At 35.3% G+C, this 21329-nt stretch overlaps 1 protein-coding gene across 1 annotated transcript in view; it reads right to left on the reverse strand.

Moving 5' to 3' along the window:
• Window positions 1-21329, reverse strand: part of CNGB3 (cyclic nucleotide gated channel subunit beta 3) — a 139926-nt gene that overhangs the window by 72901 nt on the left and 45696 nt on the right. Inside the window, exons 3-4 of the mRNA XM_012541699.2 lie at window positions 1689-1843; window positions 355-507 (exon numbers count right to left, since the gene is read on the reverse strand). Coding sequence (XP_012397153.1) covers window positions 355-507; window positions 1689-1843 — 308 coding nt within the window. The remainder of the gene's footprint in view (window positions 1-354; window positions 508-1688; window positions 1844-21329) is intronic.

The following is a 21329-nucleotide window of genomic DNA, read 5'->3' on the forward strand; positions in this document are numbered from 1 at the left end:
GGTGCTGGCTAATGGAGTACCTGTGTTTTCTTGGTCTTAATTGTTAGTTCAAAATTAGCATAAACACCAGAGAATTGATCCATATTTTGTTGCACCTTGATTTAAGAGGCTGCATTGAGTGCAATCATCTTCAAACAAGACTAGAGGTACAAAGAATAGAAAAAGATAGCCCTTGTTCTTGAGGAGCTCAGTGTCTAATGATAGCATGTAAGTTCTATAAAGATAAAGACTTTCATTTTTGTCTTTGAGACCTCAGTGAGCCTAATGCCTGATATAGTGCTTGGCACCTAATAAATACTTGCTAAGTGATTAATCACTGACAGTCAGCCTTCAGTGCACTTGCCACTTATTTACCTGTGTGTGAATCTATATGGCTTGGCAATTTCATCTTCTTTAGAAACTCTTTCAATGGGACTTTCTTGAATTTGCAACACAGCATGTTACAATAGTGTTCCTCTTCTTTCTTAGTCTCTTCTTCTGGTTGGGGAGGAACAGCTGCAGGTGCAGCTTAATGTACCATGAAAGAAGAAAAATCTTTCTTAAGGATTAGATATGATCTATCTCTACTCTCTTCAATCTATCCTTCCTATGGTTGGCAAATTAATATTCTTAAAGCACAGATCTAATACCCCTTACACTCCATCACCAATCACTGTTGGTTCTTGGGTGAAATGCAAATTTCTCAGTAGGATATTCAAAGTCTTTCATTATTTGGCATCCACTTACCTTCCTAGCATTCTTTCTTTCTTTAAATCAATTAATTATTTAATTAATTTGAAATTTATGGAATCAAACAAGCATTTGCATGACAGTATAATTATAAAAAGATGATTTCCATATGAAAGTGCAAATCTCTTATGTACAACATGCTATTCCTTTAAAATATATAATGAAGTTGTCATGTATGTTTTCTTTTTTTTTTCTTCCCTACTCCCCATCCCTCAAAGATGGCTTCTGTGAGACATAAATATGTATCTATATATAAAATCATTCAATACGTACTTCTATTTATTAGTTCTTTTTCTAGATGCAAATAGCATATTCTTTCATGTGTGCTTTGTAGTCAATTTGGGCATTTATGATAGCTAAAATGACTTAGTTGCTCTTCACACATGCCCTATTCAACTTACACTTTTCTATGAACAGTTTCCTATATGTATTCCATCTTCCATCACCTTTGAAATAAAGTGTCCATTCTTTGGGAATTTGTTTTCTCCTCATTGAGACAGTGTTGAATCTTAAGTTTCTTTCAAAGAATAGCTCAAGAGCTGTCTCCTGTACAAGGCATTTCGTGATACCCTAGTTATTAATATTATCTCTATTTTGAATTAATTTATAATACTTTGCATATATTTGTATATATTTATACTCCTGTTCTCTTTCTTCCCTTCCCAGTAGAATGTAATCCCTTGAGGAAAAGAATGTTTATTTTTATATAATCAATATTTGTTGAATAGAATCAAATTGAGCATGTATTATTTATGATACAACCTTACAAATATTTATTGAGGACATATTACATATCTAATATTATTCCAAGAATTGAGGCTAGAGGTAGGTGAAAAGTAGAGAGAGAATGATTTCTACTCAATGATCATGGATTCTAATTATGGCCTCTCTATAAAACATTTCTTAAAGTATTTTGGCCTAAATTTTCCTTTTGTGAAACTTTGATGAAAAATACTTACCAACTTTGGGACTGGCTTCAGGAGAAGATAAATCATCCTCTTTCAACTTTTCCTTTTGGCGGGCTGTCCTTTCACGCATTTTCTTAACAAAGTCCTGGAGCTGAATTTCAACATACTTACTTGTGATGAGGTTCTGATTTACCTTTTGTTCTGGGCTAATTAAGCAAAAGAGAAATGGCATTTAGAGATGGTCCAGAGAAGGGGTACACACCAAAAGAAAAACACATAATATCTCTAATAGGCTATAACTTCTTTAAATATTGAGGGTTCTTTTTAATTTTTTAAATTTACCCTCACTGTTATTGAAAAGACTTGTTCTAATAGTAAGTAGACTAATGCATGTCTGCCATTAAGAAACTGACATCTTGAAGTGAACAACAATTAGGTTAGGACTACAGAATTTTAGAACAGAAATCTTAGATCTTTACAGGTAAAGAAATTGAAATCTAGAGAGCTTCACATGGTATAGGTTACATAGTTAGTTGGTGTGTGACAGCTGGGACTAGAACCTGGATCTTCTGACTGCCAGTCCAGTGTTCTTTTCTGTGCAGTACCTTGTATCCCTTGTGGTCCTGGGGTAGCAATGCCCTTATGCAAATTGCCATTTAATTGTGTCACAGTAGAAGTGAAAATAATGAATTCTATAAATTATAGCCTTAGTTTTATCTTAGACTTTTCTTTGAAAAAAGGGGATATATCAACAATGGGCTAATTAGTGCAGGGTTTCTCCAGAAAGCATAATTTTGTAAAGATAGACTTCATGATTATTATCTTTGTGTCTCCCTCAGTACTTAGAATAGTGCTTTGCACATAGCAGACATTTAATAAAAGATGGTTTAATGAATGAGTGAAAGATCTTTCTTCCCTCCCTCCCTTCTTCCTTCCCTCCCTTCATTCCTTTCTTTCAGTTCCTTCCTTCCTTCCTTCCCTTCCTTCCCTTCCTTCTCTTCTACCCTCCTTCCATTCTCTCTTCCTTCCTCCCTTATCTCTGTTTCTCTGTCTCTCTCTTTGTTTTTGTCTCTTTCTTTCTTACTCTCTCTTTTTCTTTTTATTATTTTACTTTTAACTAATGTTACCCAAGAACTTATATGGTCACTTATATTTTCTCTATATTAACCCATTACTTTCCCTTTGCTATCTCAAAGGTCAGATCAGTTAAGGGCTTTCCCCAGGCAGGACTCATCAACACTAGTAATAACAACAAAACAGTTATTACATACCTGTTACTATGCTAGGTATTGGATGAGAATCTAAATCTAGAGTTACTATTTGCCCTCTTAGAACCTACAGTCTAGTAATAGAATATTTCCCTGCTACCTATGGGACAGGAGAATTGTACACCGAGTCAGTCAACCAGAATTTATTACTAGCATTGTGATAATCTTTAGCTATACTCCTCCCCCCCAAAAAAGCCAAAAAGACAATCCCTGCTGTCAAGAAGTTTACAGTCTATGGGGAGACAACCTGCAAAAACTGTACAAAATGAGATTAAAGCGATGAATTGTGAATTGTCTTGGGGAATGCATTATGATTAGGGAGGACTGGGAAAGACTTCTTTCAGAAGGGGGAATTTGTTTAAGACCTGAAGACAGTCAGAAAAACTAGAAGTTAGAGAAAAAGAAAAGAAAATTTTTAGGCATTAGGGAGAGCCACTAAAACACTCAGAGTAGAGAGATGGAGTGTCTTGAGCAAGGAACAATAAGGCTAACATCATTGGTATCCCAGAATTAGAGGAATGGAGGCAAGAGGGAATCAGATTATGAAGAACTTTGACAGTCAAATAGATTTTATATTTGAACCTAAAGATAATAGAGTGCCAGAGACATAATACAAAATAATATGTGATAAATAGGAAACAGAGATTAAAGCAAATTGTTGTGTGAAATCAGAATAGGTAATGGTGATTTTTTTCTAAGGAAATCAAAGAAGACATTATGGAGGAGATGAAAGAAGAGTTTATGCTTCAAAGATAAGTTATGAACTCAATAGGTAGAGAGGAAGAAGAGGACATTTCAAGTCTAGGGAAAAGCATGAGTAGATGTGCCATAATGAGAAAGTATAAATGTGTTTAGTCTATGCCAAGTAACTAGTTAGTCATGACCTTAGAGTGTATGGAAAGAACAATGAAATAAAAATATAGGTGATCCTAGATTATGGAAGGACTTGAAAGTCAGCAAAGATTTCTTTTCTATGGAAAAGTTTTGAACAGAGGGATGACTTGATCAGATCAATATATAAGAAGGAAAAATCTGGCACCATGTGAAAAATGAATTAAGGAAAAAGAGAGTAGAAAATAAGAGGCTTTTGTGATAGTCTAGAAGAGGCTGGGCTGTCATTAAGTACAGGTCATACCAAGGTTTTCTTTTGACCAACATTACTACTAAACTAGTAGATTAGAGGAATGTTGTAAATATAGTTCAATTAGCTAAGTGTTTGACAATTTTTTTCTATCATAGTCTTATAGAAAGCATAAATGTGGGTAAGTTAAGTACAGTTAGATGAATTTGGAATTTAATGAATAAACAAAATTAAAGAGTAGTCATAAATGGATCATTGTTAATTTAAATTGTTTCTAAGTGTTTTAATTTAAGGGGTTGACTGCAAATAAGATTCCAATCAGCCTTAGACTATTTTGTCTATGAGAGGATACTCAAATGAGTAGAAGAGAGAAAGAGGAGGGAGAGGGAGGAGGGAGGAGGGAAGAAGAAGTAGAGAGAGAGAGGAGAGAGAGAGAGGAAAGGAGGCAAGAAGAGAGGGAGGGAGGGAAGAAGGGAGAGAGAGAGGGAAGAAGGAAGGAAGGGAGAACAGGAGAGGGGGAGGGGGAGAGAAGGAGAGAGGGAGGGAGAGAGGGAAAGAAAGGGAGGGAAGGAGGGAGAGAGAGAGAGAAAGAGAGAGATAGGGGACAGAGATGGGGGGAGAGAGAGAGGAAGGGAAAGAAGGAAAGAGAGGGAAAGAGAGGGAGAGGGGGAGAGAGAGAGAAAGAGAGAGAGAGAGAGAGAGAGAGAGAGAGAGAGAGAGAGAAAGAGAGTGTGAGCCCCAGCAGAGTGTCTTTCATTTTCTTATGTTTTCAGTATATACTAGACCAAAAAACAGAAACCATTTCAAAAGAGCCATAATCTTATTAATAAAATTTTGCTTTAAAAACCATTCTTTGGAATGAAAAACATCTTCAGTGGAGTGTCCCATGGATTTATGTTTGTCCCTATAAAATAGCATTTTTATCAGTAATTTAGCTAAAGTCAAGGATAGTATATTTATCAAATCTTCAGGAGTTAAAGTGGCAGATTAAGGTCTTCCACTCAGCTATAGTCTCTCAATATTTCCCTTCAAACAACTTTAAAATTGGAGGGAGACAAATATTCTAGCCCAAGAAAACTTGAGATTTATAAGAGAAATCTATACTCTGGAGCTACCAGCTGCTATCTCAGGGACTCTCAGCACAGAGACAGAAAGAGGATCAGACAACTGGTTAGAAAGAGATTATAGGGGACCCTTTTGCTCCTACAAACAGCTGGCACTGATTGGCAACTCTGTTGTTCATAAATAGTTTTTTGTGTCACAGGAACAGGTAGGAGAGGAGTGCTGGTGGTTGGTCACAAGGGAGCAGGGACCGGACGGAATCACAGTTCCAAATGCTAGTTTTTGTTGTTGCAGGGCCAAAAGTTCAAGGCCTTTCCTGGCAAAGTTCATTCATAATGCACACCAGGAAAGCAATGATCATGCCTTTCTCAGGATCACATTGGAAGCACCCAAAACTTACAGACCTCCAGAACCAGCTCTGAAAACAGCAGCATGAAAAAGTCTGAAATTTAGGATAGTGCTTTCCCAACCCCAAGTGATCAAAGTCCAACTTTGACATAAAATTCAAAGTCAAAGATTAGGCTGGAAATTAAGCAAACAATGTTTTAAAATGGCCATAAAAGTTGCTAATGTGTCAAGAAAGACCAAGGCATAAACTCAGAAAAAAAAAAAAAAACTGTGAAAACAGCTGCCCAAAAAACCAAAAGTTCAAAGAAAAATGCTAATTGGACCTAGAGAGTTAGAGAAAGAGAGTGTAGAGGAAAAATTGGGGGAAAAATCAGAGTGAAGCAAGAACATTTTAAAAATAAAATTAACAACTTGATAAAAAAAGTCACCAAAAATCATGAAGAAAATAGCACCATTAAAAAAAACAATAAAGAGTAAAATGGAAAAGAAGGTACAAAATTCAATGAAGAAAACAATTCCTTAAAAGTTAGAATTGGGCAAGTGAAAGCTAATGACTTTATAAGACAGCAAGACACATTAAAACAAAGTTAAAAGAATGAAAAATAGAAGAAAATGGGAAATATTTTATTGAAAACACAATTGATCTGAAACTAGATTGGGAAGAGATAATTTAAGTCTTATTGCCAGAAGGCAAAGAAGCTAAGAATATAACCAAGCATAACTCACCCAACAAAACTGAGTATAATCTTGCAGAGAAAAAAGTGGGTATTTTATGAAACAGAGGACTTTCAAGCATTCCTGATGAAAAGACCAGAACTGAATAGAAAATTTGACATTCAAACATAAGACTCAAGAGAAGCATAAAAAGGTAAGCATGAAAGAATAATCAATCATTAGGGACTCAATAAAGTGAAACTGTTTATGTTGCTATATATGATATATGTAATTCCTAAGAACTTTATTATTATTAAGGCAGTCAAAAAGAATTAATATAAACAAAGTTCATGGATGTTAGTGGTTATGTTGGAATGATCTCCAAGAAGAGGGAAGGAAGAAGTAGAATGGGGAAATTTTTCTCAAGGAAGAGAATTACAATTACAATGGAGAAGGTAATGTCAGGAGTAATGCTTAAGTCTCATTCTTACTGAAATTGGTTCAGAGAAAGAAAAGTATACAAACACATCCAGCTGTGTGTAGAAAACTCAATGGGAAAGAGAAGAGGATAAAAACAAAAAGGAGGGGATGATAAAAAGGAGAGCAGATTAAGAGATGCAGTGGTTAGAAATAAAATAGATTTTTGAGGAGGGACAGGATAAAAAAAAAGAAAGAAAAGAAGAAAGAGAAAACATTGCATGAAAGGAAATAAATAGTGACCATAATTGTGAATGTGAATAGAATGAGCTTACCAGTAAAACAGAAGTAGATTGAACAATGGATTAGAAATCAGAATCTAATAATATGTTGTGTTCAAGAGGCATACTTGAAATAAACACACAAAAATTAAAATAAAAAATTTGAAGTAGAATCTAATATACTTAGCTAAAGTTAAAAAAAAGACAAGATAAAGAAAAATTAACCTAATTAAAAGAGATAATCAGGGAAACTATATTATGCTAAAAAGTACCATAGACAGTGAGATAATATCAATAATTTTTACAGCAAATTTCTCCAATAAAAATCTTATTTCTTAAATTTTAATGAATATAAAATTGAGTCAAATTTACAAAATAAGAGCCATTCATCACTTGGTAAATGGTGAAAGAATATAAACAGTTTTCAGAAGAAAAAATCAATAGTATCTATAGTCATATTGAAAAAAACTCTAAATTACTAAATATAAATTAAAACAACTCTGATTTGTCATCTCATATCTATCAGATATTACAAAAGCTGAAGAGGATGAGAGTAAAATAGGTACACTAATAAACTTCTGATGGAGTAGTGAGTTTGTCCAATCAGCTGTGCCCAAAGGACTATAAAATTGTACATTATCTTTGACCTAGCACTGCCACTAATAAGTCTATATCCCAAAGAGATCAAAGAAAAAGGAAAATGTCTGTAACTGTAAACATATTTATAGTAGCTCTTTTTGTGGTGGCCAAGAATTGGAAATTGAGGAGATGTTCATTAGTCTGGGAATGCTTGAACAAGTTGCATATGATTGTGATGGGATACTATTGTTCTATAAGAAGTGACAGAGATGGGGGTTGTTTAAAAAAAAACATAGCAAGTAGCATGTGAACTGATGCAAAGTGAAGGGAGTAAAATCAGGAAATCGTAACAAAGTAACAAAGTTACATGTACAATGATCCTAGACAATTCCAAAGGAATTATGAGGAAAAAATACTATTCCTCTTCAGAGAGAGAACTTATGAACTTTTTTTTTTTTTTTGGATTAAGGCTGTTTATTTTCAACATTTACCTTTGCAAAACTTGTGTTCCAAAATTTTTTTTCATTTCCTTCTCTCTAACTCCCTCCCCTAGATGGCAAGTAATTCAATATGTTAAACACCTGCAATTCTTCTATACATATTTCCACAATTATCATGATGCACAAGAAAAATCAGATGAGAAAGAAAACAAAATACAAGCAAACAACAATTAAAAGATAAAAATATTGTATTGTGATCCACACACAGTCCTCTTTCTGGGTGCAGATGACTCTCTCCATCACAAGACCGTTGGAACTAGCCTGAATCACTTTGCTGTTGAAAAGAGCCACATCCATCAGAATTGATCATTGTATAATCTTGCTGTTGCTATGTACAATGTTCTCCTGTTTCTGTACTCACATCACTTAACAGAATTGATGAATTCTGAGTGCCAATTGAAGTATAATTTTCTCACTTTACTTTTCTTGCCTTTTTTTGGAAATATGGTTAATATGGAAATAGGTTTGGTTTTTTTTGCTGAAGCAGTTGGGGTTAAGTGACTTGCCCAGGGTCACACAGGTAGGAAGTGTTAAGTGTCTGAGGTCAGATTTGAACTCAGGTCCTCCTGACTTCAGGGCTGGTACTCTATCCACTATACCAACTAGCTGACTCCTGGAAATATGTTTTGCATGATTTCAGATTTATAATAGATATCACATTATTTATGGGTGGGTATGGGAGAGGGTGAAAAGGAGAGAGAGAAATTTGGAACTCAAAATTTAAAAAGAAAAGAATATTTAAAATAAAGAAATAAATTAAAATGTTTAAAAAATATGAAGATTAAAAAAAGTGGGAGGAAAATATAACATTACTATGATAAGATACAAAGACTGTCAAAAGTTAGAATGATAATCCAAATATAACAAGATGAACTTCAATAAGGTTAAATGCAAAGTCTTTCATTTTGATTCCAAAATCTTGAGTACAGAATGAGGGAAACATGGTTAGACAATAGTTCATGTAATAAAAAGTCTGAAGGTCTTTCTACAACTTCATATGAATCAGTATTGTTGTAGACAAAATGCCAATAAAACTGTCAGCTGTATTAAGAGAAGCAGTATCCAGAATTAAGGAGGTGACAGTCTGAATCTTGTCTTCTATCCTAGTCAGGCCACAAAGAATATTATGATTAATTTTGAATGTATGCAGGAAGGACATTTGGAGTATGTTCAAAGAGAGGTGACCAAGATACTCAGGTATGAGCAATACCTAGTCAGGTATTGCTCTAGCAATACCTAGTCAGGTATTGCTCTAGTAGTCAGACAAATAGGGAAAGAATAGAGTTAAAGAAACATAAAAAGGGAAATTGGAACCCCTGCCCTAACTCTCTTCAGGATCTCTCTCTCTTCCTAACTCCCTCCCTCCCTCCTGCAGATTGAGATGGTTTCTTAGAGAGGGTGATAGGTATGTTGCTGCAATTCAACCCCAGAGTCCTACATATAACATTATTGTGTGAAAAATACATGTCACGTAATAACTAACATTTATATGGCATGTACTATATGATAGGCACTGTTCTAAGTTCTTTACAAAAAATGATTGCATTCGCCCTGTTTGTAGTGGCTAGAAGCTGGAAACTGAGTGGATGTCCATCAATTGGAGAATGGTTGGGTAAATTGTGGTATATGAATGTTATGGAATATTATTGTTCTGTAAGAAATGACCAGCAAGATGAATACAGAGAGGATTGGCAAGACTTACATGAACTGATGCTGAGTGAAATGAGCAGAACCAAGAGATCATTATATACGTCAACAACGATACTGTATGAAGATGTAATCTGATAGAAGTGGATTTCTTTGACAAAGAGACCTAATTCAGTTTCAGTTGATCAATGATGGACAGAAGTAGCTACACCCAAAGGAAAAAAAAACACTGGGAAATGAATGTAAACTGTTTGCATTTTTATTTTTCTTCCCCGGTTATTTCTACCTTCTGAATCCAATTCTTCCTGTACAACAAGAAAACTGTTTGGATCTGCACACATACATTGTATCTAGGATACACTAGGACATATTCAACATATATAGGACTGCTTGCCATCTAGGGGAGGGGGTGGAGGGTGGGAGGGAAAAATCGGAACAGAAGTGAGTGCAAGGGATAATGTTGTAAAAAAAAATTACCCTGGCATGGATTCTGTCAATAAAAAGTTACTATAAAAATAATTTTAAAAAATGATTGCATTTAATTGTCAGAATAACCTTAGAGGGTAGCTGCTATTATTGTTCCCCTTTTACAGTTGAGGAAACTGAGGCAGAATTTAAGTGACTTTTCCATAATTCCTTAAATAGTGTCTACATTCCAACTTAGTCTTCCTGATTGCATGTCCATTTCTCTATCCACTGTACCATTTAGCAACCTCATGATTCTTAGCTCCTGGAATTCGGATTAGTTTCTCCTATGAGTTGTAGACCCTGCTTGATTTGTCAGCTTTTGTATTTTGTCTTCAGCAGGCAGCTTCTTTAACTGCCTTCTCTGAGTGTTTTCAGTTGTCCTATATGTTTAATTCCCATTCCTTCACCCTCCAATATCCCCCACACATTTATTCCCGCATTATCCACTTTCTCTTCTCTATCTCATACTTTTAGTGAAATGGATGAATTCTTCACTGTCCTATTCTCTTCGACCATTTATTATATAGTTGATTGTGCCCTGTCAAACCTCAGCATCCTATTACTTCCACCATTCACTACCTTTGCTCCCATGAATGTGCTATTGAATGAAGATGGAGAAAATCATGCAACTGTTTTGACTGGGTCCACTATAAATTAAAGTTATACAACTTCAACTGGGCCTTCACTTCTGCTAGGCAATCTTATACCTCCCTTATCAACTTATTATATTACTCTCCACAAAGACTTTTCCAAACCTTTTCATTTTACTTGTTCTGTCCCAATTTCTCTGCTGACATCAATTTTGCATCTCCAATTGCCTTTCAAATATTTTATAAGGAATGTCCAAGAGACATCTTTTTCTTTTAAATTTTCAAAAAAAAATTTTAAATCAATTAATTAATTAATATGCAAAATGGAATTCAATATCTTTCTCCTTAAACCCCTTCTCCACTCTAAATGTCCATATATCTCAACCATTTGATTTAGCTTCTCATGCCTAAGATAAGGGTCTGAAAATGTGTGGTGACTCCTCTCTTAGACTGAAAAACCTGTTTTTGATAGATGTGAGGCAGATAGGGTCCCAGAGTTCCAAAATATCTTTTAAATTTTGTGTTAACAATAAGCCCTCAATTCCTAGAAAGAGTCTACTATAAATTAGGTGCTAAGAAACAATTCACTGAAGTCCCCATCAGTCAATACTTTTGCCTTAGAGAGAAGCTAATTTTTTCTTAGTATTTCAGAAATAGCCTCAGATGCTGAGGGGCAAGGGAAATGAGAGAGTAGACTATGGAGTAGTTGGGGTCATTAAGTATAGACTTTTTTTTTTGGAAGAGCATAGCTTAAAGATAGGGCAACAGAAAGAAGGGACAATAATTGTACGGTATAGAAGGAACAAGGAAAATCCTTTTTGGTAAAGGGGAATCTGAGCATGTTTTGAGACAAATGGAAAGAAGACCATTGTAAGGGAGACATTGAAGGTACATCAGAGTGAGGAACAGGAAAAAGTCTCTAGAGGAAGTGTGTGTGTGTGTGTGTGTGTGTGTGTGTGTGTGTGTGTGGTGTGTATTAAGGGGAGAATAAGAATGTGAGAAAGGATATAAGATTAACTTTAGTAATAAATGGAAATACCTTTTCTGACATAGGAGAGGAAGAGGAAAGAGTGGAGAATGAAGCTGAAAAGTTTTGACATGGCAAAGTGAAAAAAGCACTACATCTGAAGTCAAAGAACCTGACTTTAAATATTGCTTCTAATCCTTACAATCTCTGTGACTGTGGGCAAATTGCAATCTCTTTGAGTATCTTTTTCCTCATCTCTTAAAAAAAAGTGAATTGGCTAACTGGTCTCAGAGGTCTCTTCAAGCTCAAAATTTATGACCAAGTAGCCTCAGTCTTTTTTTATGAGATAGGAGGCTAATCATCATCTCATAAGTATGGTGGATGAAAGTATGGTTAGAGACTTGAGAGGGAGGAAAAAAATTCAGCAGTCACTGAGGGGAATGAGATTGAGGCCAATAGCTGAGCTATCGTTATTTCTTGGATATACACTCATTTTTCTTTTTCTGTCCTCTCCCTTCTTCATTATCATCATTTCTGGACTCAATCACAGTCTCATCATTGGGTATGGGATCCTTCTTAGGTGTGTCGTTGAGAAATTTAAAGTTTGCCAAGGAATGATGAAGGCTCACATGAGCAGTCTAGCAGCATTCAATCTATCTTAAACAACATAGAAATGCCTGCAGTTACACCCTTATCCAAGGAAACAAATTACTTGATAAAGAAATCCCTATTCCTCCATCTATTATGCCGGTGATCCCATTTAAAAATTTTTATTTAGTATGCTTGAAAGTTCAGCATTCACTTGAAATTGAACAACCTTTCAAATGAATAACAAATAACTCTTTACTACAATAACATCTGTGCTGAATCTATTATCGAGGGATTATTGGGAACATTTTTAAAAAGAACCTACAACCACCAAGATGAAATATAATCTTCTCTTCCCTCTCAAAATAAAGTATCATAATTCGAGGCACATTCATCAAGTCTCCTCTGCTACACCCACCATGTTTGTCTTTTATTTATTTATTTTTTAACAGAAACATCTATTTAGCCAACTCAGTTTTACTTTTCCTCTTTACAACATTACTTTAAAAAAAAAGAAGGAAGAAAATGCAGATTAATAGTAGAAGCATATGCTAGGGATGGGAAAGATGTAAGCTGAAATTCTCATATAGAAAAATAAGATTGTCATGTTAGCAGGCTGCTAATGGGGAAAGAAGACAAAACTGAAGCAGCCATTGAGGCACTGTGTTCTTGGAATGAAATAAATGAATGTTGGAATGCTTTTTAACAGGATTTCTAGCTGAACCCAGGTAGGTCTGCACAGTGCAAATTGATGTAGAGGGTTGGCAAGTTTCTGGCCAATTAGAGATCAGCAGATAATCCAGGGGAAAAAAGCCAATTACATTGGCACTTAGACTATCTAGATTGGCTGCCCATGTAGCCTGAATTTATTGGTTATTGGCCAACCTGCCACTTTAGTTTGTGTATTCTGCAGACCTGGCCCAACTTGCTTAGAGGATCTGCATGCTTTAAATGAAATATGATCATGAAAGTTAAAAAAAAAAAGGTAAAGAGTTAGGTAGGAAATGAGAGTAGCTATTCATTTTGACCAATTTATAATTATTTTTTCTACTGATATTAACAGCAGGTTCCCATGACAGGGACTTGGAATGTGTGTATACTCCTCAAATAGTGTTTTGGACAAATATGTGTTTCTGGATATGTTTTTCAAGGCCATTTTCAGAAATAGTTATTTCCTCCTAATAATTCTTTTCCGCCGGAGAACAGGATTCTGACAAAAGGAATCATATTGATCTAAACTTTGCTGATTGATGGATATGATTGCTGTGTATGCTCATTTGCTTTGTCCTTCTCCAATTCCAGTCATCCAAGTTGTCCTAAAATCCTCTTTCTTTTGTTTGTTTCCTAAAATAATAGACAAAGATAGAGTAGGAAAATATTCTGTACCCAATTTCTTTTGCTTCATTTTTTGGGTAAATTTTTTCTTTTTCCCTTCCTTTTTCCCTCCCCCCTCCTTCCTTCTCTTTCTTCTCTTCCTTCCTTCCTTCCTTCCTTCCTTCCTTCCTTCCTTCATTCATTCCTCTTCCTTCCTTCCTTCCTTCCTTCCTTCCTTCCTTCCTTCCTTCCTTCCTTCCTTCCTTCCTTCCTTCCTTCCCCCCTTCCTTTCTTCCCCCCTTCTTTCCCTCCTTCCTTCCTTTCTTCCCTCCCTTCCTCCCCCTTCCTCCTTCTCTCCCTCCCTCCCTCCTTCTCTTCCTTCCCAGCAAAAACAAGTTCTCATGCTGGAGAAGAGAGGGAGGAAGAAGTAGAGCAAGGGAGGAGAAAACCCAACATATTGATACTAGTAGAGCCTAGGTGCTAAGTTGTTTATAAATATTGAAAGACTGACTCTTCAAGCCCTGTAAATTTACACTCTGGAGCAAAGCCCCAGTCAACTTACCCTAGTTATGGTTTTTGGGAAAACCAATGTAAATAAGTATAAGACTTAGAAGTTTAGACAGTGAAGACATAACCCAACTTATCCCTTTCCTAAAACTGCAGACATTTTGAGTTGTTTATCACATTTGATTTTTTGCATATGGTTATGTTTCTACACATTCATTTGTACATATGGTTATGTGCATATGGAAGAAGATGCATAATTTTCTAAATGAAATTATTCCTGATCCTTGTAGAATAAGTTACAGTACAATGATGCCTCCAGAGATTTGTTACTCCAGTGTTAGCCCTACTTGACAAATCTTTTCTTCTTCTATTCCATATGTCTTGGGAGTTGTGTCCTTAATGTTTATTTCTGTTGTGAGTGAATCAGATGCAAGTGGCTCACAAATCCAGTGGTGGTTTTTGTGACTTAAGAATTAGAACTGCAAGGCTGGAAAATCATGATATCACCAGTGATAGAAATAGATTATTTGGGAGAGACCCTAACATTTACTGGATGAATTGATGGACATAGATTGTGTGCAAACTCTCTACTTATAGAATGTCAGTTCCTAAGGGCAGGGACTATTTTTTGCTTTTCTTTGTGTTATCATTAATTAACACAATTCCTGGGACAGAATTTTTGTTGTTTATTTAGTCACGTTTGACTCTTTGTGACCCCATTTTGGATTCTCAGCAAAGATCTTGGCGTGATTTATCACTTTTTTCTCCAGCTCATTTTATAGATGAGGAAACTGAGGCAAACAGGGTTAAGTGACTTGTCCAGGATTATACATCTAGGAAGTGTCTGAGGCCAGATTTGAATTTAGGAAGGATGATATTCATGTTTCCAGACCTGCTGCTTTATCCTTTGTGTCTGCCCAGAGTAACCACTTAATAAATGTTTATTGACTGAATTAATGATATATATATATATATACACACATAATATGCTATCTCCATATAGTATACAATTGTATATACTATATACAGAGTGACTTAGTGCAAAGTATCAAACACACCAGGTGACTTGCAAGATGTATCGCCCTGGTAATATTCTATAGTGCAACAGGATCACACAAAACTGGAAAATAACAAAATAAATGAAAATATAACAGAAAACAAATTATGGTAATTTGTGGTTTTTTAAGTCAATATGTGGCCTACAAGAACCATTATGACCCCATTTCTATTTGATTTTTGACTACATAGTCTTGGACTCAAGAAGACCAGGGTTCAAGTCCTTCTTAGATGGACTAACCAGGTATCTCTGGAAAAATCAATTAACCTCATAGTGCCCAATATAATTCTCAATTTATAGTATTAAGATTATGCACAATCTTGAGATTTTTCATATTCTCAAGATTACAAATTGTGGAGCAGATGCTAAGCAGTGTTGGCAAAAAGAAGTTTTCTTATGAGTAGTTCCATATGCAGTGAGATTGCATTTCTGGTCTAAAAAATTGTGGGTTATCCTCCATTGATAATAACTTGTATTGATATAGCATTTTTAGGTTTTCAAACTGCTTTTCAATATGACTGACTGATTATCCTTTCAACAACTTTGGGAAATAAATACTATTATAATACCCATTTTACAGATAAGGAAATTAAAACAAGATTGAGGCTAAATGCCTTTGCAGAATCACATGGCTGATAAGTATCTGAGAGTGTACTTAAAATATCTCAGATCTTCTTGACTTGAGGACTAGTGTGCTATCCACTGTGCCACCAAGTTTCCTAAAATCCTTTTCTGAAGCCTCATCAACACATGGAAGTGACTCTGTGCTCTTGAAGGATATGCTAGTGGTGTATTTAAAATTTAAAATTCAAATTCAAATGAAAACAGATGTGAGATTTTACCTTCTACCCAAGAAATTATCAAAAATGACAAAAACTAGAAATAGAAAATGTTGAAGCTATATGAAAATAGGCATAAATTTACACTGTTGATGATGATGAATTGGTTCATAACAATTTGAAACCCACTCTAGAAAAAGTGACTACAGTTAGGGATATACCTTCAAAAGGTCAAAGATAAACAAAGAGGTTTCATGTATAAGATGATAGGTTTAGAGCTGGAAGGAATCTAAGAGGTCAATTAATACAACCCATAATTTTTACATGTATGAAAACTAAAGATCAAAGAAATCAGGTATTTTGTTCAGTCCCCAGATTATTAGTAGTCAAGCTGGAATTTGATCCCAGTTCTTCTTGCTCCATGTCTGTTTTTCCCATAGCACTTTCTTATAGCCAAAAACTGCAAGTAAATGGAATATGTGTCAGTTTGGGTCCTGGTTGAATATTGTATAGTATATGAATATGATGGAATATTATTGTATCACAATAAATGATTAATTAAAAATTTCTTAGAAGACTTGTATGAACTGACATAATATGAAGTAAAGAGAACAAGAGAAAAATTATAAAATGACAATAATGTAAAGGAAAATAGTGCTAACAGAACTCAGAAATCAGATAAAATGGAGTTTTCAATCCTGACTCTCAGTGAAGAGGTAGTAGTCTGTAGGAATAGAATTACAGTAGATATAAAATAATAATGGAGCAGTTAGCTCAGATGATAGAGTGCTAGGCTGAAGTCAGGATGACTTATCTTTCTGAGTACAAATCTGTCCTCAGACACTTATTAGCTTTGTGAGCTTGGGCAAGTCATTTAAACCTGTTGGTCTCAGTTTCCTCATATGTAAAAATGAGTTGGAGAAGGAAATGGCAAATCACTAAAGTATCTTTGCCAAGAAAACCCCAAATAAGGTTGTGAAGAGTCAGACAGCTGAAAAACAACTAAATCACAATATATTCTGGGCACTGTACTAAACACTGAGAATACAAAAGAGGTAAAAGTTATTGCCCTCAAGGAGCTTACAGTCTAACATTTGAGATTACATGCAAATGAGTATATACAAAGCAAGTTATATATAGGAAATTAAATTTCCTATATTAATTAAAAGGAGCATGAGGGCCTGGGGGAAGGCTTTTTGTAGAAGATGGGATTTTAGTTGGGACATAAAGAAAGCAAGGGAAATCCGTCATTGGAACAGAGGGAGGAGAGAATTCCAGGCATGTGGGGCAGTCAGACAAAATGCCCTTATGCAAAAGATGGAATGTCTTGTTCATGGAGCATACAGAAGGCCTGTGTTATTGGTCTGGAAGATTTGCAAGTCTTTTTTTTATCTTCAACACTTAGCAAAATTGCTGGCTTAGAATGAGAAGAGAATATTATTGAATTGAATTAAATTTTAATCAGTTTCTACTTGTTTTCACCTCTTTTTTCCCTCGGCTTCTCTCCCCTTCTTAGGTAATGTCCAACGATTATAAACTACTGAGGAAAATTAATTTTAAGGCAATACCCTTGATTATTAAGATTAATTTATAATAACCTTTATCTGTTTCAAATCTCCATTTCTTAGTTTTAGCTCACATAGAAAAAGAAGGGCTTCCAGAATCTGGCTGAGGAATGTGGTCACAAAGCAGTCCCCTCCCAGGACTTGGTCTGGGACTTTCTGTGTATCCCATAAATAAAAGCCAAACTGAACTGCTTTAAAAAGCTAAATTCATATCAAAGTTTTTCCAAGTCCTTTGTGTGAGCTTGTCCACCTCATTAAAATTTGGTTCATGAAGGCAAAATAAAATCAGAGAGAAACTTATCAGGATGCCCAGATTGCTAGAAGAGCCTGAAAAATCATGAGCCTCATTTTTCAGCTCTATTTCCTCTATAACCCATAAGTAATCAGGAGAAACCGAGAACTCTTAGTCCACTTTCTCATTTAATATCCACCAATGAGGGGTTGCTTTTTTCTTGTCAGGGGTATTCCCAGTAATTTGCTCTGAAGAAGACAGGCCTGAATTTATATTATTGTGGGAATCTTCTTTTGAGTCTTTGATTACCAAGAGAAATCACTATCAATTTATTGATTATTGGTGACCTAATTAATAAATTGGTTTTTAATACCAGGAAATTTTATCTTGCAATTTTATTTCTGACATTGTTTGTGAGCAGAGATTCTGTCTGTTCTTTAATACAGTGGAATCAAACTTAAATAGAAATAAGGGGGCCACTATTCTATAGATGAGGATCTCGTCTTAATTTAAAACTTTAACATTATTTATGTTTTATTGCGTTTTTTTGGTTTATGTTAATCATTTTCCAGTTTTATGTTAATCTAGTCCCAGCCAAACTGGGGAATGTTGTAGGCTTTTAGGGGAATGTTGTACAGGGGTGTATTAGATACTTTTGCTCCAAAATATATCATATCTTTGATAACTTTTACTCTGCTATGCATTTTATAAGCCACTGACTTAGACGAATAAATTTTTGTTTTTGTTTGATAATAATTCCTTCATCTACTCTCTGATTTCTGAGAATTGGATGTTATTGATAAGGGTGGATATTTTCAGATATGAACTCCTTATTCTCTCTCTCTCTCTCTCTCTCACCCATTTCTCTCTCCCCCCCTCTCTCTCTCCCCATTTTTGTCTGTCTTCCTCCAAAAGTAAGACAATCCTTCTTTAGCAACTCTAAAATTTAGTTACTCAATTTCACATTCATTTCCTGCTCATCTAGGACAGTTCATTGTTGTAGAGGACCTCTGAGTCTGGATTGATGACTTGATCACCTCCATCATCTGCTTTCAATTTGATTTAATAATCATTTGGAGGCTATTCGGCATTGTGTGGGCTGCAGAGATAGATGCAAAGATGATTATATTGGCTGGCTCAAAGCCTGAGGGATCTATTTGCCAGCCACACTTGCATGTGAAAACAGGAATCTGAGGGAAAAAACTGTTTGAGGCACAAGGAATAACCTCTGTTGGTCTGTCTTTTTCTTTTCCTTGATTTCCTTTATCCACCCATTTTCATGGTGGGCGCAGTAGAGGGAAAAAAAACTAGTCATAATGACTCATAAAAGTCTTATGAGTTTTCTTTGTCAGAATTCTTTAAAGCAAAATTTTTGATTAAATAAATCACAAAGGTTTTCTCATTAAAAGTCACATAGAAGCTTGGAATGGGGGCAGGGGGAAAAGGGAATTCAAAATATAGACTTGATTTTAGCTCTGAAATGTCCTTTCTACCTTCTATTCTTGCCCATTAGGTGGATGTGGTAGCTTATATAATCATAACTATGGGCTAAAAGAGCTGTTATCCTTCATATCAGAGAATGTCTGTAAGAGAACTGAGGGTAATAGGAGATCAAGTAGTCAGTTGTGGGAACTGAGAGAATCACACTGACTCCATCTTTGACTCAATTCTGAAGCTAGTTTAGTTTCTGTTCAGTTCAGTTAGTCTGATTTTTATCTTGTAAGAAAACATTATTCAATTGGTGGAATTGAAAGAAAACCTTATTGCATTATTTGAACCTAGCACTCTATGGCTAATAAAATGGACTATCTTTTCTTGTGGCTTGGAGACCCATAATCAGAGAGCTAGATTATGCTGATTAGAAACTCAAATAGATAGAAAGACTGATGTAAGGAATTTTGTAACAATTGCACATTTCAAGTAAATCATGGATATTTTTTGTCTTTTGTTATTGAAGAGAACCAAAAAGGACATCACTATGTTAAAGTCAAGTTATGGTGTGTTCCACTGTGGGTGATCATACCAACATAAACTTGTCATGCTTTACAACAGGCCAGACACAAATAGATCATGGGAACATTTGGGGTGGATTCTCTAACTTTGTGCATTTCACAATTCTTTTAAACTATTTCAATTCTTCTTTGCTTATAGAGGACAGAATCTTCTTTGATGAGGGCACATCATAATGGGAGGTCCTATGCAAGTATCTCCCAGGTCATGCAATCAGTTCCAAAATTCTTCAGAGAAACTTTAAGAATGTTCTTGTATTGTTTCTTCTGATCCCCATGGGACTGCTTCCCTTGTGTGAGCTCTGCACAAAATAGTTTTTTAGACAAGTATATACTGGCATTTGAACAATGTGGCTAGTTCTTTGGAGTTGTATTCTCTGCAGTAGAGTCTGAATGCTCGGCAGTTTAATTCCAGAAAAGACTTAATTGGCAGTAGAATCTGAATGCTTGGCAGTTTAATTCCAGAAAGGACTTAAGTGTCCAGTAATTTATTTTGCCAGATGATCTTCAGAATCTTCCTAAGATAATTTAAATAAAAGAGATTCTGTGGTGCTGGTAGATGTCAAGGTTTCACAGGTGCTGTGGGAAGCAACCCGTGTCTTATCTGAAAAGTGGTCTTGTACAGATCAGTCAGTTACTGTTTCCATATTACTTTGATTATTTATAGATACTTGGGGGAGTGAGTAGGACACTTCTTTTTCTGAATTCAGGGAATTGTGTCTTTTCATTTACTTTCTTCTGCCTAATTTCAAAAGTCCCTAATGTTTCATCCAATTAGAAATTAAATTACCTAATGTTGGACTGTTTTCTTTTAATTAATTGGCTTTATTTGATTAATGGTTTTTAATAAATACAGGTCTGTCTTCTCTCTGTATTTGGGGTCCAGGCCTAAGATGAGAAGGTCTGGTTTGACTTTGTTAGGCAATTGGCATACATTGCTTAATAAATGGATATACTTGGACCATTGAAACTTTGTTTTCCTCAGTCATTTAAATTTTCACCAGCCACACCCAGAAGTCGGAAGAAATAGTTGTATAATAGGTTTCATTTTTACCTTCTCTGCCATTGTGATTTTATAATATCCACTGTTGTCCAGCACTCAAGACCATAAGTCTTCTGTAAGTCTTTGTCATTGTGCCTTTTCTGAGTCTTTGTCATCTAAACCCTTACTAATAAATCTACTTATATAGTTAATCAGAGCACATAATTAGTTCAGAGGTCATAATCTGAAGCAAAGACATTTAATGAAATATGATGGTATGAAAAATAGCAACCTTTTTTTTTTTGGCCCACAAACCTGGGATTTTTTACAAATCCATGTATCATTAGTGAAAAGAGTGGAGATCTCTAGGGAAAATGTAGAACGTCATGAACATGTGTGAATGACATACAAATAAAGATTATATGTGACTATCTGTGAAGGGCACACATGAATGAAATACAAATGATCAGAGAAAATATATGGAGAGGCACAAATCAATAACCTGTGTTGAGGTCATATGTGTCCAGAGAAACTTATTTCTCACACTGGGAGGACAATGAAATCCTCTTGTGATGGCATCATGCTGATATTTCTCCTGGCTATAACTACTGGCCTTGTGATCACTGCTTGGTTTATGTCAAATGGCTTTTTATCTAGTAGGGAAGACAATGTGCTATCATATATACACATATACATATATATGTATATTACGATGGAGGTATGACGTAATTGACACAAAAGACTTATGAGGGCAGAGAAGTGGAAGAAGAATTTGTCTGTTATGTGCACAGGGTGGT

The sequence above is a fragment of the Sarcophilus harrisii genome, chromosome 1 (assembly GCF_902635505.1).
Source record: "Sarcophilus harrisii chromosome 1, mSarHar1.11, whole genome shotgun sequence".
Lineage (NCBI taxonomy): Eukaryota > Metazoa > Chordata > Mammalia > Dasyuromorphia > Dasyuridae > Sarcophilus > Sarcophilus harrisii.